This window comes from Tachypleus tridentatus, chromosome 6, assembly GCF_004210375.1.
Source record: "Tachypleus tridentatus isolate NWPU-2018 chromosome 6, ASM421037v1, whole genome shotgun sequence".
Taxonomy (NCBI): domain Eukaryota; kingdom Metazoa; phylum Arthropoda; class Merostomata; order Xiphosura; family Limulidae; genus Tachypleus; species Tachypleus tridentatus.
Genome location: NC_134830.1, coordinates 97169874 through 97197109, shown reverse-complemented (window position 1 = coordinate 97197109; position 27236 = coordinate 97169874). Strand labels below are relative to the sequence as shown.

The 27236-nt window shown below is 33.7% G+C and overlaps 1 protein-coding gene across 2 annotated transcripts in view; it reads right to left on the bottom strand.

The window, feature by feature from the left end:
• The window catches only part of LOC143253126 (phenoloxidase-activating factor 2-like), a 28410-nt gene extending 9881 nt beyond the window's left edge, over positions 1-18529 (bottom strand). Inside the window, exons 1-4 of one of the 2 annotated variants that reach the window (XM_076506440.1) lie at positions 18390-18529; positions 8059-8585; positions 4214-4417; positions 3204-3310 (exon numbers count right to left, since the gene is read on the bottom strand). In XM_076506440.1, the coding sequence (XP_076362555.1) occupies positions 3204-3310; positions 4214-4417; positions 8059-8585; positions 18390-18408 (857 nt within the window). In that variant the 5' untranslated portion in view covers positions 18409-18529. Of the gene's footprint in view, positions 1-3203; positions 3311-4213; positions 4418-8058; positions 8586-11948; positions 12144-18389 lie in introns of those variants that run through there. The other variant, XM_076506442.1, reaches the window with a different exon arrangement.
• Positions 18530-27236: the final 8707 nt, after the last annotated feature.

The following is a 27236-nucleotide window of genomic DNA, read 5'->3' as shown; positions in this document are numbered from 1 at the left end:
ATTGATTGATTTTATTTACAACTGTTCACTATTTTTCTATGAGTTTCTCACGACTCACCTCTGTTTTCTGAGTCCCCCAGTGGCATAGCGGTTATGTCTGCAGACTTATAACGCTATAACTCGGGTTTCAATACGCGTTGTGGGCACAGTATAGAGACCCCATTGTGTAGCTTTGTGTTTAACTTCAAACAAACAGTTTGTTGATGTTTTCTGTTATCTGTACTTTTTTCTTTCTCATCGCGGTTGTTTGTGAGAGAAAAAAAAGACGTGACAGCCAAAATAGACAAAACTATCATCTTCATTGTATAAAAATGTGACATAATCTAAAATTTAGATTCAACAAGCAAACAATGTTCTTCAAAATAATCTTAACATATTCGTGCCATTTTAGCTGGTGAGTGTGCGAGTCTAATCTATGCAAGCCATAACTTAATTTTTTCTGGATTATCCAATGTAAACTTTAAAAAAAACATAATCCTGAAAATGTTACCCCAGTTTATTGCAGCCAGGAGCACATGTAGTCATTTTGACAAAATTTAACTCAAATGTGGACATCGAAACTGTGCTGCTAGAAATCAAACTGACTGATCCATCAAACAGTTTCTTTACGCAATCGAGACATCACTGCATTTGAGAAATGAATGTCGAGGTCGTTCGATTCAGAATTTTCTGTTTCATGCGGCAGACGAGTAAATTATTCCCTTAAGTAGCAAGAGTCAGTATTGAAATCTAACACCAATCGTATTCAAATAGATCAGGAATACTGGTTAAAATAGTAGCCAAATTTTTTTTAAACAACTCGAGTGCTAACCTAATTTTTCCAATTATAGTAATTTATTAGTCCAAACATCATGGCTTCTTTCAAACAGAGAAATAGCTAAAGAAAAACAACTGCAAGGCCATATCAAGCTGTTACTTCTCACCTCTGTCACGCACAGTTTACACTACTTTTATGCATTTTCACTGTAATTTGTACCAACGTAATGATAGAAAATATTATGTACTTTTTGAAACATTTTAATATGCGTGGCTGAAAGTATTCAAACACAACTAAATAATACATTAGGAGTATCACGATTACATCTGCAATGTTATACACTACAAGCCCTTCTGACTTGTGAGATCAAAACCAACGCATATCATGTAAAGCACAGTCAGCGTACAAGACACCCTAACGCTACGAAATGAAAATCAACAAATCATTGTTCTGTTGTAACACTCCATGTACATAAAAATGTATGTTTTGTTATAGTAAAGTATTTAAATATCTACATACAGAGTAATTATTAATTGCTAAATTATATTACTAATTTAAACAACTCTCTACAACAATAGTATATTAGCTATTTCAATCTTATACATACACCTATGCACTATTGAAATAACATGTTAGTAAGCTCCATTCTTCTGGGATAATTTTCCATAAATAACTTGCATATAATTTCAAAGTCAACAGTAGTGTCTTAATGATCAGGTATTAAAGCTAAACTACTAGTCTCCCTTAGATTTGTGTACACCTCAGGTAATTATAAAGCAGGCAGAGAGCAGATGTTAAATGTTCACATGAATTTAGTGGTAGTAGTTTGTTGTTTCTTTACATCACAAAAATAGGGAATTCTAGGCCCTGCCCCTGCATACGTGGGTGTGCTATAGCTTGTGAATTTTACTTCATGGGAATAATTTAAACCACTAAACAATATTTCGATTTTGGCTAAATGAAATGTTCCTAAATAACACTTGTGAAATAGTAGATCATTCATGCAAGTGTAGTGTGAATTTAACTATTACTGTTATCTATTTCCATGCAATTCACTACCTGTAGAATACTTAAATATCAAAACTGAAATATCCTCATACCAAAATTAACGAAAACAACAGGCACATCGTGTGTTCAGATAATATTTCACAAGCCACTAACTACAATTAACTTCATACATCAACTTATTAACATCCAAATCAAATTATTTTATCCTTTCTCAAGCACTGCTAAGTAGTAGTGTTCTCAGTAATTGATTTATTTGTTATATAAGACTCATATCATAAATGACTTTTTTAAGATTTCATATATACGTGCAATACCTCACACATACCCATACACATGTATTCTGCTACATACATCGATCTCAAACTTAAACACACCCATACATATATTAGTAGCTGTCAAAGGACTACTTCAGGCTTGTGTGCCATTACGAAAGTGACAAACTTGGCATACATCCACATACAATAATAATCACGTTTCTGATAATTTGTAATGACTTGTAAGTGCTAAACATCACAAAACAAATAAGTACTAGCAAAATTTTGATTTTTGCTTACTTTGATTTACATTCTTCAGCTAAAAGTCTTGTTTCCAAAACTAATATTTAATCTGTCATTGTCTTGTATATTAATACACACTCAAACCAACCTCGGATAAATACTACCCTTTACAAAAAATGTTTTGCTGTTCAAGAAGGCAGCTGCCAACTGTGTTTCATCAGAAGACTGTATCACCATGCACAAGTCCTTTCATTGACTCCAGTTGGCATTATAGAGAAATAAATACATGCAACATTATAGAGAAATAAATACATGCAACATTATAGAGAAATAAATACATGCAACATCATAGAGAAATACATACATGCAAATCCAATGAAATAAGATATATTTCATTACGATTTACAGCCACTCAGCCTCCTATTTGCGCTGATAGTAAACACAACTCCCTCACTACATAGAGGGCTTAGGCAATTTCAGTTTCAAAATAACGTCTCCCTGTTCGAAATGATGAATCATGAATATACATACACTCAATTATCCAATGTCTCTCTGTTCGAATCGATGAATCACTGGTATACATACACTCAATTATCCTATATCTCCCTGTTCGAATCGATGAATTACAAGTATACATATACTCAATTACACAATGTCTCACTGTTCGAATCAATGAATATTTCAGAATTGAACCAGACTCCACATGAAGTTCACAAACTCTTGCTACTAAAACTGTCAGCTCATATTTGAAGAACAGTCTCCATGCTTGGAATACAGCTGCGTTAGCTGCAAATGGCTTACACGTAATCTTTCAGCCAGACAAAAAATAGTTCAAATTATATTGAACAGCAGTAAGTAACAATAGATTTACAGCTTTTCAATTTTTGTATTGTAAATGTTGCTGATTTTATCATAATTGTTAACATAGTCGAAATACTTACTGAAATCTCTTTACACAGTGAGCCGCAGTCAACACGTGTCTTCCGCTGATCAGACTTCCGCCACACTGGTAAATTTTCACATTGTTTTCCTGCTTCAGAATTGCCGCCTGTATTAATAAAATTTCATGGACTGAAGAAAATGTTTGATGAGCACTTTTCTTATGATATTTGTAATACAAATGAAGAGTCTCGAACAAATTCGTTACTCGACTGGACGTAAAATAGCATTGTACATTTTTCTTTGATTAAAAGTACACATATATCCAAGTTTGTTTTTTCTGATCTTAACGAGAGTTATTTGCCTCACTGGCACAGTACACAACAATATGTCCGTGAACTTACAACACTAAAAATCGGGTTTCGATACCCGTGATGGCCAGAGCACAAATAGCACATTGTGTAGCTTTGTGCTTAACTACAAATAAACGACAGTTATTTAAACCTGAACGTGTACCAAGACTATTTTCAGCGTCAGCAGTGTGAAGTTAGCATTGCTTCAATGTGTGAAACATTGAAATTGTCTGGAATGTTCTCTTGCTCTTAACAAATTAGATTCGGTCATTGAATCTGGTACGTACAAAGAAAAAAATAGCACATATAAAACTGACACATTAGTTTATTTGGTTTTTACAGACCGCTTTTATATTATAACAATGATAAGGATGTATGAACATTATAAATTTTAACATCAATGAATAAGAAACAAATCTGAGCAAGCTCTAACAAAAGGCTAAATCTTAGCTTCCTTGATTGGTTCAATTAATTAGCATTAATATCGGGCATTCCAGTATACAACATACATTTAAATTCCAGAAAGTCTTCAACATTTTTCAAACAATAAGTCTACAAACTACAGAAGTTGTCAAGAATAATTATTGTTTTTGTAACTGTAAACTGTTTGCTTGTAGCTACCAGCAACTCCTGGAAGTAACGATATTAGTGTGTCTTTAAACAGCGCTTGCATTTTTTTCTATTCTATATAACAAAGTTTTAAATTAATATTTTCTTACCTGCCAAGGCCATTCTCCAAATTTCGCTTCTCCTTCTCGCTCCCCTAACGCATCAGAAGTACCAATACCATTAACGTTTCGGATTCCGCAAACGTGCCGTCCTTCGGTTCTTTTCGTGGAAGATTCCTTCTGCGGCTTATTACAGCATATGTGATAAGGTCCACACTTTTTAGGCTCCAATTCTTTCTCTTGCCCACTAGCATCCTGACAGAAAAATTATTATAATTTTAATTTGGTCTGAAATATCTAACATTTGAATGGAATAATAATGTTAAATAATGGTTTATTTTTAGATTTAAAAAATGTCGCAGAATTTTATATCTTCAACATTTGTAGCAAGTTTTTATTTGTTATTATTCTAGACGCTCAATTGAAGGTTCACTCAATTCTCCTAATTTGAAAGAAAAGTAAAATCTTTAACACAAATGCTCTGACAAAAAACTGGAATCAAATAAACTAATACAGATGCAATAATTATGAGTTTTTTTCTTCCTCTTCAGTTATTTACTTTCTACCTTGTAACTCGAGCACTGATATACCCTTAATACGATGCTAATGTACTACAATTTTGTGAAAAACAATTATGTATTTTAATGATTAATTACACTATGTAGCTAACACAAATTTTATTCCTGGATAGTATGTGTTATTTTCTAATTGTTTATGTTGTAAAAGTACAGAAAATGGCCATTATTCCCTTCAAACTTTGCTTTTGTGACCTGGATAATGAAATTTAGAAAGTAACCTATTTTCTATGTAAAAACGGACAAATTTGCACATTTTCATTTGCATAAGGTCTGAATAAAACAACATATGGATCAAGATTTACATGTATTTCTACTAAAGTTATACAAAAATGAGCAAAAATGTTTAAAAGAGAGTAGTTTCTCGAGATGACTGCTTTCTCTCTGGCGGAGTGAATACAGGGAGCTCAGGGCAATGTGGCACTGGGGCGATGGATGATGGAAAGTCTGGATTCTTTCCAGCCCGACGTTTGAAATGGTCCACCATGCAGAAGTAGTAATTGCTTGAGTGGTCAGTGGGTTCACGCCAAATTCTTGGAATAGCGAACTTCATGGCTCTCTTTTCCCCTCTGTACCATCCTGCAAAAGAACAAAATAAAATTGTTATTATGAAGAATAAATGTATTTCATCCACAACTAAAGTGTAAGAGGTTCATGCAAAATATTTATATGTGAATTTTTTTCTAAACTACTGGAAATTTAAAAAAATAAATATATTAAAAATATTTAAATTTTGAAAGGTCTAAAATTTGTATAATATAAAATCTTACTATTCAAGCAAGCAAAAATTGTCCGTCTTACCTTCTAGAGATTTTTTGCAGTGCTCGCACGTAAAATGAGGTGCCTAGGGCTTGTGTTCATTCCCGACTGGCATGCCGAAATATGCCTTGTAGGCTTCACACATTTTAGCAGATGCTGTCACAGAGTACTTTTTCGCTCTTGTCTTGATAAATTGGCTACATACATAGCAGAATGCGACTGGAGAATGCTTGTAGCTTCTTGATGCCATCTCTGATAAAATCGGATAGGTCTATGTGCTCACTTAGGCAGCTAGAACTAAACTGAAGTGGTGAGTAGTGAACTCATGTATATATATATTACTATGGAAAGTTCTAGAAAATTCTAAAAGGTTCTTGAAAATTTTCGTAAGTTTATTTGTTTTTTGAATTTCGCACAAAGCTACTCAAGGGCTATCTGTGCTAGCCGTCCCTAATTTATCAGTGTAAGACTAGAGGGAAGGCAGCTAGTCATCACCATCCACCGCCAACTCTTGGGCTACTCTTTTACCAACGAATAGTGGGATTGACCGTCACATTATAATGCCCCCACGGCTGAAAGGGCGAGCATGTTTGGTGCGACCGGAATTCAAACTCGCGACCCTCAGATTACTAGTCGAACGCCTTAACCCACCTGGCCATGCCGGGCCCCATTTTCGTAAGTTCTACTACATTGTAGAAAATTCTTGTAAGTTCGAAAAACTTCTCTATCAGCTACTCAGCACTGAATCTACCTTGAATGTTATGGAAAATGGGTAAATTTGAACATTTCATTACTCAGGTCACAAAAACAAAGTTTGAAGAGAAAAATAGGTTATTTTCCATTTACCTTAGGCATAAGCGACTGGGAAATAACACGTCTGCCCAGGAACAAGAAAAAATAAAAATTTTGTTACATAATGTTACCAGTATTGCCCTTTGAAAGTTGTGATGGGAAAAATGGATCTATATATATATGTCTTATCTGGCAATTTTCTTAGTGCCCAACTTTTTATCTATGATAATAACCACGACTCGGCCTAGCATAGACTCATCAAGCATAGACAATTTGAGTAGAAAGTGTGGGAGAGTTTCCTATTGGTCGTAGATGTTAGCAAAATAGTTCAGAGAGTGGAGAGCATTTAAATTCATTTCAGAGACATTCAAGTGAATGTAGATTTGGAGATTGTATTTTTATATAAAGAGTTCGTGTGTGTTTCTGCTTATAACACTATCTGCTGAGTTCACCGAGGGTAATCGAACCCCTAATATTAGCATTGTGAATCCGCAGACTTACCGCTGTACCAGCAGGGAACTTATATGAAGATGAACGAAGCCTTTCTCGTGCTATTAATATTCGATAGTGTAAGCATTGTTGGTTGTTGCATTGTCATTTAGTAAAAAGCCCTTGCCCAGTAGGTCATACAGAAAAATCACCCATAGTGGATTATATATTCCCTGGGACTCAGCATATGAAACCAAACAAAAATTCAACATATTAAGAAGCCAAATAAACAGCCATAAAACTATGCTCACCCGATACAATTAATGATAAAATCATCAAAATAAAACAACACTTCATCAACATTAACAAATTTCCTTAAAAACCGTGGAAAAAATTACATGCACACACCTAGACCAACAACAATAATAAATTCCAAGATACAACAAACTACAAAACCTTATACTGCTGCATACCATATGTTCCCGACATCAGCAAAAAAGTAACCAACATTTGGAAAAAAATCTTATAACAAAACACAACATTCCAGTAAACACCAAATGTATTCAAAAACCAAGTACAAAACTAAAATCCATACTATGTAAAATCTACACTGACAAACACAACACCAACATAATTTATAAAAAAATGCAACAACTGTCACGACTTCCATATTGGAGAAACAAGCAGAAAAATGAAAAATAGATTCAAAGAACACAAAAAACACCTTCACACGTGTTTGTACAATGCAAATCAAATAAACACAACATAACCATAGAAAACTCCCAGATATTAAGTAGGAAAACAAATAAAAACAAACGCAAAATCAAAGAAGCTCTACTACTTATAATGCAACTAAAATCAAAATGAAACCAATATAAAGGAACACCTTTATACCTATACTGATTAATAACCTAACATCCAACTACAACGTCCCTTAAGTCCAGTACCCGTTTATACTCTCGTCTCTAAGACATGTGTTCGGCAACGGTCAGTTACAAACACTATTTGTTAACCTGAAGATGACCTAGAAAGGTCGAAACGTTGTTCTATGCTTATCAATAATAGTGTTAATACCCATACCAGCCATTCTGATATGTATTCTTATCTTAAGTGGGTTTCTCGTCATCAAGAATGTGTCACATTTATGGCACACTCGCCACCACCACTTTAAATACGTTACTGCAGTATTTTGTTTTTGTTTTAATCTTTAATAATATATTAGACATGCTTGTTTGTATTTACCTTTTTCTAAAGCCAATCAATTACAGCCGTGCGATTTTTGGTAATAAACGTGGCGGTATAAATGATAAATCGTAAAATATGACTCATAATTAAACTTACCAGAGATGGAGCCGATGTTGAAGATTTTCTCCGAGAATCAAGTAGACCTGACCCATCAGTATTCACAGTAAGGTCTTCATTGCATAAGTATATAGGAACACAGAGACACACGTGATCTTCAACATTGTCAGTTATTAGAGAAGACACTGGACTGGTTTCATCAAATGAAGTAGAGGGCGCCACTTGTGAGGAATTCAAGTCGTTAGCATTATTTTTGTTACCATTGTAGTTACCGTTTTCTAATGGGCTAGGGAAAACATTTCGAGTGTTACTTAACGAACTAGGCGAAACACCTGGGTTGTTAAAAGATGAACTGGGCAAGATGCTTGGATATGGCCTGTTCAGTTGTGGCCTGTAGTTAGGCAAAAAAGTAGGAACGTATCTGGGCGGTCCATACAGAAATGGGTAATTGTAAAGGGAGATACCGGCATAAACTCCAGTGTTGGGTATAGGAATGTACTGTGCAACAGTAAACTTGATAAAAACAGCCAGTACAACTACTGGATCAATCGTCATTCCGAGGTGCACTAAAATGAGAGAGAAATGACCTGATCATGTAAATACGGTTCACAAAAAAAAAACAATAATAACACAACGGCATTTAACAATGCCACTGACCTGCGTTAACCTACATCTCAATATACACATTACACAAATGTTAGTTACCGTCGGCTGAACTTCCCATTGCGCAAAGTAAAACTATCATAGAAAAAGTTACACTGAAAGGTCCGTTAGTGACAGTGACCGATATACACACAATATTAACAAGCCCATTGAATCTTTCAATTTTCATTCGACGTAACAGATATAAGATTGCTAAATTATATTAAATTTGAATAAATAATAAAAAGTGGAATACTTTTTTTACAATTTCCATACTATTTTAGCAAATAAATTCGCAAAACTACCTTATATTTTAAATTAACTATGACATACCATTCTTTTAGTTATTTTTTATCCCTTTATCTGACGTTTCTTTGTTGCTTGTAATTAAGAACAAACATACACAATGGGCTATCTATGCTCTACCCACCACAAATATCGAAATACAGTTTTCAACATTCTAAGTTCGCAAACGTACCGTTGTGCCACTGGGAGGCTTCGAATTTTGTAAGAATAAAATTGAATTGAATTTCTCTTTTATCCCTTAAAGCAAAAACGTTGATGTATAAAATATATGGCAATAAAATTCAGATAAAAATAAAAACAAAATAGAAATGGAAATAGCTGTCATGTTTTATGCATAAGCAAGATTCTTTACATTAGGTTCTGTGGCTTGTTAGCAATAAATTTCAAAAATAAACAAACAGCACACAGCCCACTTGTTTTAAAATTATATAATATATTAAAACACGTCAAATATATACGCAAGTTTTCGTTACACTATTAGTTATCAAAGATGTATCTATAGCTATATATAATTGTTTTTCGTCAAAGTCCACAAAGACTGGTTCAGTTACTTCAAAACATAATTTTACAAAGCGAATTTTCTTCCTTTTCTCTTATTATAATACAATATGTGATAATATCACTTTAAAATCACCACTATAACTGTTCATTACCATAAATGTATCCAAAGGTTCATATAACTGTCTCTTTTTCATCAGTCCACACTGGATGGTTCAATTACTTTAGAATACAATTGACAACACATATTATTATTATCTGCTCTGTTATTTTAATACAACTAAGATAATCTCACTTTAAAAATCACTACTTTGTACTCTTTATAACCAAACTCACAATCATCAAACTATATTTTCAACGCAAATTTATAGCCTGACGGAGGTCTACAGCGTTCTACGCCACACACTACTAGAAATTATGATGCAATAATACTCAATCAAAAGAAAGATATAACTCAGAAAGACCTACTAAAATCACGTTTTTGTTGTTGTTGTTTTTTAATTTCGAGCAAAATTACACGAGACCTGTCTGCGCTATCCGTCCATAATTTAGCAGTGTAAGACTAAAGGGACCAACTCTTGGACTACTCTTTTAACAACGAATAGAGGGATTATAACGCCCCCACGGCTGAAAGGATGAGCAACTTCGGTGTGATGGGAATTCGAGTTCGCGACTCTCAGATTACAATTCGAGCACCCTAACCACCTGGCCATGCCGGGGCCCGACATGATGCAATAATACAACAACTACCAATCCATAACTATTAAACTATGCAACCTATGAACAGTTACACAAAGAAATTCGTTTCTAAAAATAACTACATTTAATACTATCGCTACATAAACTATGTAAATCATAACTTTTCCTTAAAACTTAAATAAAAACTGTCGTGTTTATTTAACAGTATATTTAAACCGCTTAAATCAAACTTGATTGACAATGTATAATTTTATTCTGAATTAGATGTTTTTAAAAACAATTTTACAGGTGTAATAAATTAAATATTTCTCTCTTTTACTGAGTTAGGTGTACTTATTAAAATTATTTTGATGCACGTGCTTCGTCAGTTTATTGCATGAAGTAGGCTATGCTCTTAACAATACGCAATTACTTAATTACTTAAATATAATAAAATTATAATGCAGAACCAATAAAGTGATGGAATCTAATCTCATAAAAAAATGTCGTTTCAAATAAATATGAAATATTCCGAACAACAACTTTATAAATCATGTAGACTATAGTACACACTCACTTGTATCCGCTTGTATTGATATTAAATGATAAAAGGAAATGATAATTCATCCGAACAACATCATTAGTTTTAACTACAAACTGTAATGTTTAAATAATTCTGTGATTTGACAACTTATATACATATCCATATTAACTTTGCAACGTTTGAGCGAAACTGTACCAACTTTCAAGCTTTCTTCAACATATTATTTTTAATTGAATAGATTAACCTAATTCCGATAAAAATTGAAGCAATGTCCATTCTATGTGTTATATAGCAAATAATGCAATAAAGGCGTCATATCTGATTCTTGAATAATCATTTTTTGTGAACAAATATTTTAAATTTATTGACTAAACAAATGTCGTAATACCTCTATTTCAATGTGTATTTCAATTTTTATCATTATTCCTAAATTTATAAACGTGTGATAATAACGTGACTAATACTGTTTTTGCAAAAAATATTACATCTTTAGTGTTACTTTAATTAACAGTATTGATTAAAGGGTTTGATGTGTGATACATATATTCATTTTTATTACTCGTTTTTTTATGTATGTTATTATTTTAAATATGATGGTTATTTTGCATTGTTAACTTAATATATGGCTTTAAAACTAAATTTAATATTCAGCCTTCCCCAGTGGCTCTTAAGGGTTATGACACTAAAATTTAAGTTTTGAAGAACATAAACAGCCTATTGTGTAGTTTTGCGTTAAACTACCGAACTAAAATATTCAAGATGGCCAAACGTCTGAGATATAAAAATTATAGTCAAATATACCGCTAATAGTAAGAGTACTCGACTGATGAATTAACGCATTCTACTAGCCAAGCGCGTAAGGCGTGCGACTCGTAATCCGAGGGTCGCGGGTTCGCGCCCGCGTCGCGCTAAACATGCTCGCCCTCCCAGCCGTGTGGGTGTATAATGTGACGGTCAATCCCACTATTCGTTGGTAAAAGAGTAGCCCCAGAGTTGGCGGTGGGTGGTGATGACTGCCTTCCCTCTAGTCTTACACTGCTAAATTAGGGACGGCTAGCACAGATAGCCCTCGAGTAGTTTTGTGCGAAATTTCAAAACAAACAAAGCATTCTACTAATTACAAATAACAACCACGTATTAAAGGAATTATATTTATTACTAAGCTAATGTTTACTTATGATCCATTTAGGTAATTTGCTTTATTCTGGAGTTAATAATGTAATATAACATTCATATAATTTTATAAAATATAAGAACTTACCTTGGCTTCAGGAACCATCAGCACCGCTACGAGAACGCTTTTTCACGAGTACTAAAACTAGGCCTAAATTAGTTTCAAATGCGCTTGGGAACATTAACTGAGGCGTGTAAAGTCGATGTACCCACGAATGTACCTAACTTACATCGTATTTCCTCAAGCTTATTGTGACACTAAACCTCTATTGAAACCTAACAGTGGTTTGTACGCTCTACCTCATCTATTTTGAAATTTACGTAGTACCACTCATGCGCGAAGAAGCAGTGAGCCAGAAGAATACATTGACATTTTATTCATACTTGTCTGGTTGGTATGGGCCAAACACATATATCACAGGTGTCTAGTTGGTGGGTACACAATCTCATTTTCCAAAAGGAGACGATAAGACTCTTGGGTTTTTGTCTACTTTAATCAAACATGATAAACAGGCAGTTAAGTATGTGTGTAGTTATAGAAATTGTCTTGTTTGTATGTTTTGGAATTTCTCACAAAGCTACTCGAGGGCTATCTGTGCTAGCCGTCCCTAATTTAGCAGCGTAAGACTAGACTCACTAGAGGGAAGGCAGCTAGTCATCACCACCCACCGCCAACTCTTGGGCTACTCTTTTACCAACGAGATTACAAGTCGCACGCCTTAACACGCTTGGTCATACCGGGCCCAGAAATTGTCAAAACATAACACTTGCAGTTTTTCAGTTATCTCAATTTTAGTATTGTTACAATACGACTGTCATATGTATGCGAAATGATTTACAAATGTAAATTAATTTTGAAAGTAAATGTTTAAAGTTCGACAACGAAAGAACATTAAAAATGGGAAATTATCGAGAAAAATTTACAAACGTAACATAGTTGAGTATATTTATTTCATGAAATGAATAAAAATATATATCATCAAAGTTAGTTTTTATTTGAAAGCTAGAGGCGATTGACTTAAAATCGAAAAGTATAAAAATAAGCCTAAAATACCTAGAATGTTCTATAATATGGATAACAAAACGAAAATCTAACAACTTGAATGAATATTTAGAAGAGAGACATCAAAGATAAACAGAAGCGTGTCAGCTAATCAGTAAGTTAGCAATAAATCCTTATTTTTGTTGTTTTCATTGGTAGAATACTGCTGAAGTCAGTTCAATTCAGTGACTATTGTTTGTCATGAAGCACAAACTACACAAAGGGTATCGAAACCCGGTTTCAAAGTATAAGTCTGCAGACATACCACTGTGTCACTGGGAATCTCATTTCAATGAAGTATTTAATTTTTATGAAATATTTGGACCAGTGCTAGTTATCGTATATATTCAGTTATTTGATCGATTATCGTGAAATTGTGCAAGTTTATTTTTAAGTATGTCCTGATACCATTAACAAAGCATTTTCGTGTGAACATCCTTGTAAACTTGTACCTACAAATTACAATAGCATACAAATAAAAAGAAACTTGCAGAAACAATAAAACTATTTTGTTATCGTTACGTTTACTGGACTTCGAATAATTTTAACCAAATAATTTAACAAAGCTTACCCAATTATTATTTTTTAATTTACAACTCTGCTATCAAAAGTAGAATTATTTTGGAGAAAATAAAATAAAACATTGACTAAACTTTAACTTTTGAGATTACCTGATGAAATGATATCAGATATTTATTGGAGTTTAAAAAAGTCAAAAAAGTCAAGAAAAAGGGACCGAAAAGTAGAAGAATGCGACAGGAAATTAAAGTAAGACCAAGTGGTAAGAAACGCAAACTTAAGAGAATATTTAAAAGAAAGAGAGGCACAACATAATCAGAATTAAAATTCACTACATGCCAAATATTTCAAAGTCAAAATTGAAACATTATTTTATTAAAATGAATGAAAATATCATTAAAAAAATAATGTAAATGCGTGCAACTTACTTTGATAGCTATCTTAAGTAACCTTCCGCAAATTCTGTTTCAACAATTTTAGTTTATAACTTGTTGCTGTCTACAGCCTGTCAAAATTTCTTGATTTTGTTTTAGGCAACATAAAATGTATAATTACTGGCAAAATCCAGCTAAACTAAGACAATTCAGCTAGAATTTACACATCCAGAATTAACATTTATATTTACTTGTTTATTTGTTTGTTTTGGAATTTCGCACAAAGCTACTCGAGGGCTATCTGTGCTAGCCGTCCCTAATTTAGCAGTGTAAGACTAGAGGGAAGGCAGCTAGTCATCACCACCCACCGCCAACTCTTGGGCTACTCTTTTACCAACGAATAGTGGGATTGACCGTAACATTATAACGCCCCCACGGTTGGGAGGGCGAGCATGTTTGGCGCGACGCGGGCGCGAACCCGCAACCCTCGGATTACGAGTCGCGCGCCTTACGCGCTTGGTCATGCCGGGCCTTATATTTACTTTGGTATGCATATCAACAAACATTCAGAGGAAGAACATCTTCCTCACTGCAAACAGAGCAGTTATACACACACAAAATAAACGTTACTAAGGAAAATATTTGTTTATTTGTTTTTCGCACAAAGCTACACGAGGAATATCTGTGCTAGCCGTCTCTAATTTAGGAGTGTAGGACTATAGGGAAGGCAACAAGTCATAACCACCTTGGGCTACTCTTTTTACCGACAATTGACCGTTACATTATAACGGCTGTAAGAGTGAGTATGTTTGGTGTCACAGGGGATTCGAACCTGAGACTGTCAGATTACGAGTTGAGCGCCCTAACCACCTGGCCATGAATAATCTAACGAAGATTGTGTGACATGTCATTTATAATTTTCACCACTTCGCTGGTGTAAAGTATTATCTCGAAATGTCTGATAGAAATTGACTTCACAAACTTACTCAGTAGCTTATAAAGCAAGGGTTGGTTTGATCTTCATTTGTGCAAATAGTCGACATACTAGATATTATATCTAACTTCTTCAAGTGTCTTAATCATAAAAACTGACTGTCTTAACTGTGCTAATCAAGTGAAATCACACAGTATAAAGAATACAATGTATAAATAATGCCACGTGATAGCTTAGAAAGAAACAAATGCTACTTCTTCTCAGTCATTTATTTTTTCAACCACGTTGCTGTCGTAATTGTGGAGGAACGAGTAATTATCTCACGATATACAAAGTACATCATATATTAATACTTGGATAAGTACAGCTTGGAAAGTATAGGTCGTAAAGCTCTTTCAGTTGTTGTTTTTCTCAACCAAACAACTGTCCTAACTGCGAACTATCGATTAGCTTTAATCCTAGCCATTATTTGTATCTCACCCAACATTCAAAGCTGTCATTCACCTCTACCTTGTGACTTCTTCACGCTCATATCGTTCACAGCTTTTTATTCTCGACCTGTAGGTTTATGAGAGGTAAAACAGTGTTCGCCATTCTCTTCCTTCAAACTCTGATCAAATCAGCTCAGTAGAGGCTCATCAGTAACGTATATGGATCCAGCTGTTCGATGTAAATTACGTGTATCTTTGACTGCTGTAACTTCTAACATTAATGGGCCAACATATGGGGTCACAATAGAAGGCCTAGTCCAGCCGAATCCAAAAATACTTCTGTGCTGCTGGCACACATCAAAGCTACACCAAGTCTCCACGTTGATATATCTTTTCTTTCAGTATTTTATGATAGCGCTTTTTCTATCATATAGCAGTTTTTCCTAGCTATTGACGTGCGTGGACATGCGTATCAACTCGGACCTTAAACACGACACATATTTTTTATAAACATAGTAGAGCGTCTGCTCTTGGAGACAATTATACAGTATATCAACAGCAAGTACAATTTCTCACCCGAGCATTAGCATTTTTGGTAAACAACCAATATCTCCTCTAAAAATAAAGTAAACGTAACACAAAAGCTCTTGTCACACAATTTACTTTTCAAGAGGAACCGAACCCATCATAACATCAATATGTAAAAACCGTCTTGTCTCTTAAAAGTGTGACCTGCAGATGTTAATCTGTTAGATATTATAACATTCTGGTCAGAGTTATTTTGTGATCAGGCATAAAGCTACACAATAGACTATCTTCACTGTGCTCACCACTGACTGGTATGAGCCCTCAAACTTATCGCTTAGCACTGGGGGAGCCACAATAAATGAAAGCTATTGTACTTGATGATTTGGCAAAAGAAGTTAGTTTATGATTATATTTTTAAAAAATGCGAGCAATTAACGCAAACATAAATCTAAAACTTTATCATTTCGAACAGCCAATTTAAAAAATAGTTTTATTTTAAAAATTTACCCAATTTGAAATATTTTTCAATAAAGTATGAACTTTGTAACTCCATGATAAAAGCCGTGCCATTAATAAGATTATAAAAATTATAAAAAAGATTCTATTCTTTCATATGGTAAATCATATAGATTAAAGTTGGATGTGCATTTTTATTATTTGAAAATTACATTATTTTGGGAAAGTAAGAAAATTAACACTATTATATTGATAGTTCACCAGTAAGTATTAACTCTTTCAGGTCAAAGATGAATCGGGTTAAATGCTTTAACTGCTCTCTAGGTTTCCATTCTCTCTGAAGTTTACTAGTCACAAGTATCTATACTTCATCACTAGGTACATAGTTTCATTGACCTAGTCTTGCTTCGGAAATTAAGGATTTTAATTGAAGTTAGTACTCTCCTAACATGAACTTTAGAAAAATTTGTATGATATAAAAATGAGAATGAGATTTCTTATACTTACATAAAATAAGTTAATGGTTTTAATGGCGTATTATGGTATATTCTAATAACTTATTAAACAGAAAAACTTTGTGCGAGCTTAAAAGTTTTTAAATTCCTTCACTTACTGGTCAATACATTTCTTAATCCAACCGTCTGGTAAAATCGTTTATAAATATGTTTAAGTGTTTTGTTATTCTATTCAGGAGTCACTTATGGATTAATTTACATATCAGTCAAACAAAGACTAAAATTCAGTGTTCTGACTGGGACTGAAAATCACTTTCGGTTTCATAATTTGGAAAATGTTTTCAGTTCCAAGGAGACAAAATCATTTAGACTGGCCAAATCAATTAAGATAAATAGCTTATAACGTACGAATCAACCCATACTACAAAATTCAATGGTTCTTTACAGTGGAAATAATACAATCTTCAGGTTTGTGCTTAATGTTATTATTTAAAAGAACTAAACAATGTATGATAGTTCTTAACATGAAACAACCCATTCTCTCTCACATTTCGATTTTAATATTTACTTTTATAAATATTGATTCGCTAATGGCTAAGTCTCATCATATTCATTAGAAACCAGACGTATGATACTTCTAATATCACTCATTTCTACACGAGAATAAACAAGCATGTTATGAGACATGCGGGTAGTAACAGTATTCACAAAGTTAGACATTTGTAAGGAAAACGTTTCAGTAATGTTCCTCTTCGATGCTTTCTTCGTTTGTTTCAACTAAGAAGTTTTCTATTTCCACTTTATTATCGCTATTTATAATGTTTATCAGCTTTACAAAAGATCTCTACAGGCCCAAATTAAGATTAAAACTTAACAACACAAGTTGACACTTCTACTGACTGCTGGATACATTTTAGTTCAGTACATTATAAGTCAAAGTGATATTTGCTGTGAATGTATTTCAACAGAAGTGTGTGACTTATGTTCTGTAAATACTGCAGTTATATTGGAGTTTGATCTTCATCAACTAGTTTACAGACAGGCTTAGGCAATTAATGTAATTTATTTTAATCTTGATAAATTATTTATAACATGTACTGTGTGTGTGTTTTCTTATAGCAAAGCCACACCGAGCTATCGGCTGAGCCCACCGAAGGAATAGAACCCCTGATATACTGAAAGTGTAAACTATTTATATTCCTTTCTACATCAATCTTGTATACTGCTATCGAAATATTGACTTTTTAAGGTTAATTATACAGTCTGTTCGAATGTACTGTCCAAATAATACTTTCATGTATTTAACGTCCAAAAAATGTTTACAATTATTGCAATACAAACTTGACCAAAAACGTTATACTGATACATTATATACGTACCTTGCTTTTGGTGTTTCATAAATTTGGCCTAGTAATCATATGTGATTACAAATTTTTGCTAATTTCATTATCAAGAGACAGCTTCAAAATATCTTATATAATACTGTGCATAAGCCAGGCTGTACAAAGCCGCACGGTCTATCAATCATATATCTATACGGCTTATTATGACTGAAATTTTGAAGTTTTTCTTTTGGAAAGAACATGTAATTTATGTGATACAACCAAAGAAAATAAAAATTTGATCATCAGGCTTCTGATTTTGACGTTAAACAATAGCATTTTGTAATTTACATTCAAACATATGATAACTCAAAACATGTTTTTGTCAAATACAACACGTTTCAGGCAGTGAAGGAAATCTGTGATAATCTTTATGTTGTATTTCAATGTTAAGAAATTATTTCTCACCTGGGATTTTCCATTCCATTCTTTCCCGGTGTTTTTGGTTTGGTTATTCTCACAAATCTGCACATAGACCAAATGAAGTCTCTCTATGCTTATCACAAGAAAACAAAAGGTCACGTGAAGCCTTTAGCCATTCCAAGGAGTAAGATTAAGCTACACTCGCAATACAGCCTTGAAACTAAGTTTATAACCATTTTCACATTTTGAAAACTTCTAAAAATAGTATAGTATAAACAAGTGGGTAGACAAGTCTGTAGCGGTTCTGGGTTTTTAATTTTTAAAGTTGCAACTAGACATTTTCAATTTAAAAATATTTTGGCACAAATGTGTAATTTGACATTTTATTAAATTTAGTGAGATTGTACAATAAACTTACTTGATGATCTTATATGGTATTTGGTTACATAAGTAAAGATATACACATTTCCAGCAAAAAGGACAAAACCCATCAGTGCATATTAGTTTCGAAAAAGTGTTATTTTGTAAATAACAGAAATTTAATACCCTATGTAGTAAAAATATGAAAATCAGCATAAAATGTGTTCTGAAAAAAATACCTATTTCTGAATTATTTTAACTTTAACTCGTCATTCCAGAAGTATGCAATAAGGATGAACTCAGACTAAAATTAAATTCAACTTCTAAATCGTACCATTACAACTTTAATAAAGCGCTTTCAAATAATATGCATTTTTATTTGTCTAAAGTTGAAATAGTTAAAAACGTGGAATAGTTTCAAAAACATTTTGTTATTATTACTTGTTTTAAAATAAGTTGATAAATAACCAAAGTTAGAGAAAATCCATAATCGATTATATGTTTGTTTGTAAACAAGCAAAGCTACATAACGGGCTTTCTCTGCTCTGGCTCTCCAGTGGCACAGCAGCTTATCTTCGGACTCACACCGCTAGAAACCGGATGTTGATACCCATAGTGGGCAGAGCACGGATAGCTCATTGTGTAGCTTTATGCTTAATGGCAACCAAACAAACAACATCTCTGTTCTGCCCACCACACGTTTCGAAAGCCGGTTTCTAGCGTTGTAAGCCCACAGATATGCCGCTGTACCACTGGAGGAGGACTGATCGGTTACATCTCAAATGTAATAAAGCAATAATTAAAAAAGATCATTGAGTAAATGTTCCAGTCCTCCATATGTAAATAAACAAGCCATCGTGCAAGCAGCTACAATATTTTAAAATGATCAAAGTAAACACTAAATCAATAAAAAAATTATTTAAATGGCAAACTGGAGAACTCGTGCTACAAATGATAAGAATCTGTATTTAACTAAACAAGTTACTATGCAAAGGTCTCAAATTATTTTTAAATTAGCCGGCAATCTTAATATAGTCAATTTCAAATTTGTTTTTGTAATTTAAGCACAAAACTACACATTAGTAGCCATGTTTCCACGTTATTATACATCACCGCAATTTCTATCGCAAGAAACTTCTATAGAAGACTGCAAAATTTATCATAAACTGTACTGAGCTTTATAAATTTTTACAGGCCCTTGCTATCCATGGAATTTGGTTTTATGGCCATGTCTAAGGAAACCATTCAAAGCTCAAAAGCCATTGGAACTGTATTAAGGGACTTAATGCATGTGTGGTCGAATGAGATACAGTTTATTCTGGCATTTTTCTCTTGAGAACAGATATTAATTTTTAGGGGTTGTTAAAGAGTTTGTGAATTTTTGGCTTTTGAGTCTTCGTCAGATACAAATCCTTATTATCATTATTGTGATTTTGTTTACCATATTCTCTTTCTTTGTTTAGAGGTGGGCTAGAGGGCTTTCTTTCGTATCATACTTCTCTATAGTTTCAAGTTTTAAATAAAACCAGTCATTTAAGAAACGATCAAGGGTAAGCTGAAATAAAGTCCAAAACGCTGTGTATAGTTATTTAATAAACAGTTATTTAATGCAAAGAACCTTTTTGATGCTAATGCAGATTTATAGAGAGTTTTAATTTAATTATTACAACCCTAAGACAAATAATCAAAGTAAAGGATTATAAAATCCTTCATATACTATTTTATGTTTGTTTGTTTTTATATGCTCATAATAAATATAGAAATGTCACTCTTATAGAAAAGTGTTTATGAAGATAAGAAAATCATTAAAACAATTTAAAACTTGATATAAGTCGTAATTCGGTGTCGTTTTTTAGTTATATTATTGTACACATCTACACTGTTATCATAGGACTGTTAAAAACATAGTTTCTAAATAAGCTACCAAAGTATGTAGTGTTTTTATAAAATACAAACTAAATTAATTTTATGAGTAGGAAATGTTAAGTAACAACACTTAACGGCAATATTTGACTCTTCCATCAACAACAAAAAAGAACTTGATAAATTAAAAACTGTACAATTTTAACATTACCTTTTTATAAGCATTAAAAGATTTAACAACTTTCAACCTTACAGTGGCAAAATTGAAAACACGTAAAATACGTACTTAATTCAAACCTTATTTAAATCAACCCATCTTTCTGTAACTCTATCCAAGTTATAATTTACCTTAAATAAATAATCATTCGTTCCACTTTCAAAATGTTTTATACATTCATTCTCTTACAATATATATAAATAATTTATTGGCATGCTCAAAATGTTTATAGATAGGCTAATCTCTTGTAATAGGAACATTTGAGGAAATAAATAGCTTCTAAGAGATACATTTATTTCGTCTGTAGTTAGTTGGTATGTATTTGGGCTTCATATAACAAGAACATTTGAGAAAATAAAGAGCTACTAAGAGAAATAATTTCTCACCTTTATTAGCTAGTTAGTTTACATATTTGGATCTCATATATAGCACGAACATTTGGGGAATTAAACACCTTCTAACAGAAACAATTGTGTCGTATGTCATGGTTGGTTTGTTGATATATAATTGTTTGTTTGTTTTTCAATATCGCGCAAAGATACAAGAGGGCTGTCTGCGCTAGCCGTTCCTAATTTAACAGTGTAAGACTTGAGGAGCGGCAGCTAGTCATCACCACCCACCGCCAACTCTTGGGCTACTCTTTTTAACCAACGAATAGTGGGATTGACTGTCACAATATAACGCCCCCACGGCTGAAAGGATGAGCATGTTTGGTGCGATAGGGATTCGAACCCGTGACCCTCAGATTGCGAGTCGAACGCCTTAACCCACCTGGCCATGCCGGGCCAGTTTAAATCTAATAGGCCCAGCTTGTTAGGGCGCTCGACTCGTAATTTGAGGATCGCGGGTTCGAATCCCGTCACACCAAACATGCTCGCCCTTTCAGCCGTAGGGGCGTGATAACGATAGGGCAATCCCACTATTCGTTGATAAAAGAGCAGTTCAAGAGTTGGCGGTGGGTGTTGATGACTAGCTGCCTTCCCTCTAGTCTTACAGTGCTAAATTAGGGACGGCTAGCGCAAATAGCCCTCGTGTAGCTTTGCGCGAAATTCAAAACAAACAAACAAACATATCTAATCAAATTACACCTATACCCCCACTATTGTGGTATGCAAGCACACTTGTGTTCTCATCCTCTTATTTCTATGTAGAACTTGTCGAAAGTATAAGAAGAAAAGTCTTAATCTCTCATTAAGGTTCATTATAAGACTTACACAAAGTGTATTAACACTAGATAGGCTCCCCACTAGGTCAACTGTAATGTTAATGACTTTCAACCCTAAAATCCGAGAATTAATTCTCCGCAGTGGACATGGCGCAGATAGCCAAGCGCGACGAAATCCAACAAACACTAGTTATGGAGAAATTAGTTAACTTCTTACAAACATCTGGTGTTGCTGGACGCAGTAGTTTGTTTAATGTAAACATGCTTCGGGATGTTATTTATTAAAATTAATACTTTCAGCGTTGGAAATTACACGTTTTTGTAAAGAAAGGAAAAATCTGTAAATAAACCTTTACTATCAGCAATGTACTTTTGCGCATACGCTGTCAAACAGCAGATCTGTAAAGAAACCAACTGCGCTTACATAACTAGAAGTGTGAGATGCTAAGCTACCATTTTTTTAAGTAATTTGTTCGTTTGTTGTTAAGCACAACATAACAGAATATGCTAAATATATATGTTCTATCCACTGAAGATGCCGAAACTCAAATTTTAGCGTTATAACCTCTCGGGCTTACCCCTGAGCCACCTTGTGGCTTGGTAAAGAATCGCTATAAATTAATTGTCGCCACACACATTTATTTAAAATTCATTCATTGTTTTGGTTTGTTTTTAATTTCGCGCAAAGCTACATGAGGGCTATCTCCGCTAGCCGTCCCTAATTTAGCAGTGTAAGATTAGAGAGAAGGCAGCTAGTCATCACCATTCACCGCCAACTCTTGGGCTACTCTTTTACTAACGAATAGTGGGATTGACTGCACATTATAACGCCCCCAAGGCTGAAAGGGCGAAGATATTTGATGTGACGGGGATTCGCACCAACGACCCTAAATTCATTCATCTTTCTGAACCTGTAAACAACTCACAGTAATAACAATTAAACCATCATACAATCATACATACATGTAGATTGATATCTATCTAAATGATGGCTCAATATTTCATAGCAAACAGTAATAAATAAAAGAGGCTATTATCATAACACAACGTGTTTTTGTTTCACTACAACTTGGTAGAAAAGATTAATTATATGTCATCTTATGTTACATTTCATTCGTAATACTACATTATTATACCTACTTAAAAACATTTTACTACAAAATAAGACTCATTCATTCAGTATTTTCTATGAAATATGAAGCTAACAATATTCATTATACGTAAAAATTACTACAAATTTAATTTTGTTAATTTTGTATAGCTAGCCGCTCGTGAAACGAAAGCTAACAAAACTGAATTTCACATAAAGCTTCTCAAGAGCTATTTGCACCAGTTGTCCTTATTTTGAAATGATAGGCTAGAAGGAAGGCAGCGCTAATTGACACTACCCATCGTCTAGTCTTGAGCTACTATTCTGCCAACAAATAGTGGAATTGAACACCGTGTTATATCGTCCCTATAGCCGTAAAGGTGAGTATTTCCAGCGAGAGTATTTGAATCCACAACCGGTATATTGTGACTCGAGCATTCTAACTACCAGCCCATGTCAAGATATATCACGAGATAGTAACGATTTAGAATAGATAAAAACACAAATGTCAAAACTGAGTTAGAAAAGCATATTTGTAAATATTTTAGGATTTGGCACGCATGAGCACAATAGTAGCTTACAATTCACTCTTTGCCGAATACCGAACAACATTGACATGAATTTCCGAAACATTACTCTATATTTATTTGCATTTTATGATTTCAAATGACACTGAATAATATGCAAAAATAATGTTATACAGTAATTCATTTTATTATTCTGCACATTATAACAAGTGAGTGAAACCAAATTTACTTTTTGATTTGTGAACTTAACTAATTATTAACTTGACAGTTTCTATGTGGTTTGACCATTTAATTTTTTTTTTCTTTGCATTATAACATGTTTATTTTTAAACTAAGAAACCGGTACGTTTTATGGATTCCTTAACTATAAGTTGTTTATGTATTAAGCTAGTCTTTAGTCAAAATCTATAACCTCATGCTGATGGTGGGTCAATGGTTAGTTTACATATTTTCAATGCTAGAATTTGGAGTTCGAATCTCCGTGGTGGACAGAACACTGATAGCCAACTGTGTAGCTTTGTGCTAAAACAACGACCTCGTTCTAATAGTATCCTTTCACGCCATTGATTTAACATGACCAAATACATCAAATGCCACATGTATTTTGTAATAGTGAATAAATAAGGACATAAACAAAACGTCTAAACAACGAACACTGAGCTGTTGTCTTCAGATGAAATAAGATGACTGGTTGGTAGGCAAAAAACAAACACGGCATTGAGTGTTTAAATTCAAAGTGTACGATTTATTCACAAGGGCAGCAGTAAACTACGCAGTCATCTTGAATAAATCGTACACTTTGAATTTACATTTGTGCGTCCATTTTCAACTTATCGTATCTTTACTTAATTTCTAATTCAGCGGCCTAAAGAGTCATATACGATAAGTTGAAAATGGACGCACAAATGTAAATTTCATGTGTCTAATTTCTGTGTTAAAATAAACTATAGTATAATCTAAGAAATATTGTTTACAGGAACGAGATAAAAGCGATTGCATATGTTTAAACGGACAAACCAATCTTATAAGACTACGTTTCTGTATTTTAAATCCCCCTTTGAGACAGTGGTAAGTTTACGGACTTATAACACTAAAATTCAGAGTTCGATTTCTTGCAGTAAACACAACACATAACCCAATGTGGCTTTGCTCTAAAACAAACTAGCTGTCAAAACCGTATTATATGAAATGATACTTGCAAGGTTAAATGTAAATTCTGATAGAAGAGAAATAAAATACAAAACAAAATGCGAAAGAAGGGAAGAGAGGTTGCATTCCAGAATACCACATTCCTCTTTTCCAAAATTTTACCTTCAAGTAAAATACAAAAAGAGTAGTTTTGTTTTTAAGTCAGCAATACCTAATTAGCTTAATCAAAAACAACACTCAAATTTTACAGTAAAAGTTTGACATTAGTCAAGATTTAGAAAATCATTTACGCCCTTCTCGGTTTAGTATAAAATTATTTGTTTACTTGTGGTAAAAGCTATTAACTCTATCTACCATCCATAATTTTGAGAAATTGTCCAGAGGCAACCGGTTGGAAGCTCCCACAGCTATCGGGCTGCTCCTTACCAAATGAATAGTGGGATTGTCCATAACCTTTTAATGTCCCCACGGTTAAAAGGGCAAATATGGTCGGTCGGCACCGAATCTTGATCCTGCAATTAGCAGATTACAAGTCGAGTGCAAATATCACCAGGCTACGACAGGTCTTGTTGATATGAAGTACATCTTACAAAGCTTTAGCTTAATGTAATTAAGTTTCAACTGCAAATAACGGTGAAAAATAAAATAAATTTCTTCATTTAACCGTTCTACTTAACAATAACACTTGAAATAGAGATAATTTTGTTTTATATCACGTTATCACAATTTAGTTAGTTAAATTTGGATAGTCTCGGTAACTCCTATAAGATTACTTGCTTCTTCTGGAACAATCGTAAGGTCTCAGACCAAGAAGTCTAAATAGGCTTCATCTCACACTTCTTGTTTGTTGTTCTGTCTACCTACACCACAAACCTTGTGTGAAAGCAGTAGACTATATCGGCTTATGTTTTCTCACTTTACTGATAAAGATTTAATAATGTGCTAGAAATTATTGCTGTACGCCTGTGGAACTCAACAGAAAAAATGCATATAATTCTAACATAAAATATATAAAATTAAAATTAAAAATATCTAAATAGAAACTTTCATTTAAAGTCAACCACCATCTGACTGTTAGTTTGGATCTCTGAGGACAAAACTGTTTGTTTGTTTTGCATTTCCCCCTTATGACATTGCCAAAAAATTGCGGCACAAAAATAAAATTTATAAATTATATATTTATTCAGCACTGGATTAGGCATAACCAAATGGTTAACATTAAGAACCTCAAATGCATAATTCGCGTCTAACTGCTCTAAAATTGTCTCTCACACTTTGTGGTCGTAGGTGCGTAATAGAAATGATGATTAATGTTGAATATACACGACTTTTTAGTGTAATAGCTATTTTCATAACAAGAGTAGTGATAAATTGCGTTACGTAACTCGGTAAGTGTCGTACGTTGTGTGTGTAGTTCTGCAGTGATATTTTGACGTCATCTTTCACGAAATCTCTAAGTTTTTCTCGTTATGTGAATATTGTTATACAATAGCTACTCCTAGCTTGTAGAAAGTTGGACAATACACACATGTATATAGATGACTAAGTGAGTCAAGTAACGTGAAGTTAAGTTCAGACAGAAAAACGTTAGTGAAAGAAAACGTGTAGTTAACCAGCATGTATGTGATTAACCTTAATGGGTGATTCCTATAGAGTGTTTCACAGTTGTATGTAACAACAAAGATAGGAAGAAGAATTTGTCTTCTCAAATGGTTCTAGAGTAACTGAATCAACTTGTATAGACTTTTGACGAAAATGAGAATTATTTAAAGCTTTGGATATAGTCATGGTAACAAAAAAAAGTAAAAAATTCAGTTTATTTGGTTTTTGAATTTCGCTTAAAGCTTGACAAGGGCTCTCTGCGATAGCCGTCCCTAATTTAGCAGTGTAAGACGAGACGAAAGGCAACTACGCATTACTATCCACCAACAACTCTTGGGATACTCTTTCACCAACGATTAGTGTGATTGACCGTGACATAATAACGCCCCCACGACTGAAAAGCCAAGCATGTTGGGTGTGACAGGGATTTGAACCCGCGACCCTTAGATTACGTGTCAAGTGTTTTAACCACTTGGCCATGCCGGGGCAGTTCACTTAGTGAAACTAAAGTTAGACTGCGTGATTGTCAGTTTAGCGTAACGGGCGATATTTATAGAGATTTTCATAATTAACAAAGAAGATAAAAAAAGTCTTGTCAAAGGGTGTTTTAAAGAATCGAACTCGTCTATGTGGACTTTTGACAAGAAAAGAAGATCATTTAGAGTTTGAGATAAAACTGTAATATTCTATAGTGTAAAGAATTTTTTTACATACGTTTGACTTCTTTTCAATATATTATTTTAAAACAAATGGAATGTGTGCTGTCCATTTGTTGCTAAAATTTATCGCAGCAATTCCCAGACACCTACTGTAGAACTATCCCAACTCATATTTACAAAAACTCCGCGAGGTAACTTCCGTTAATCAATTAACCCAAGAGTTAGTAATAAGTGCTATTGACTTGTTCCTTTCCCACAAG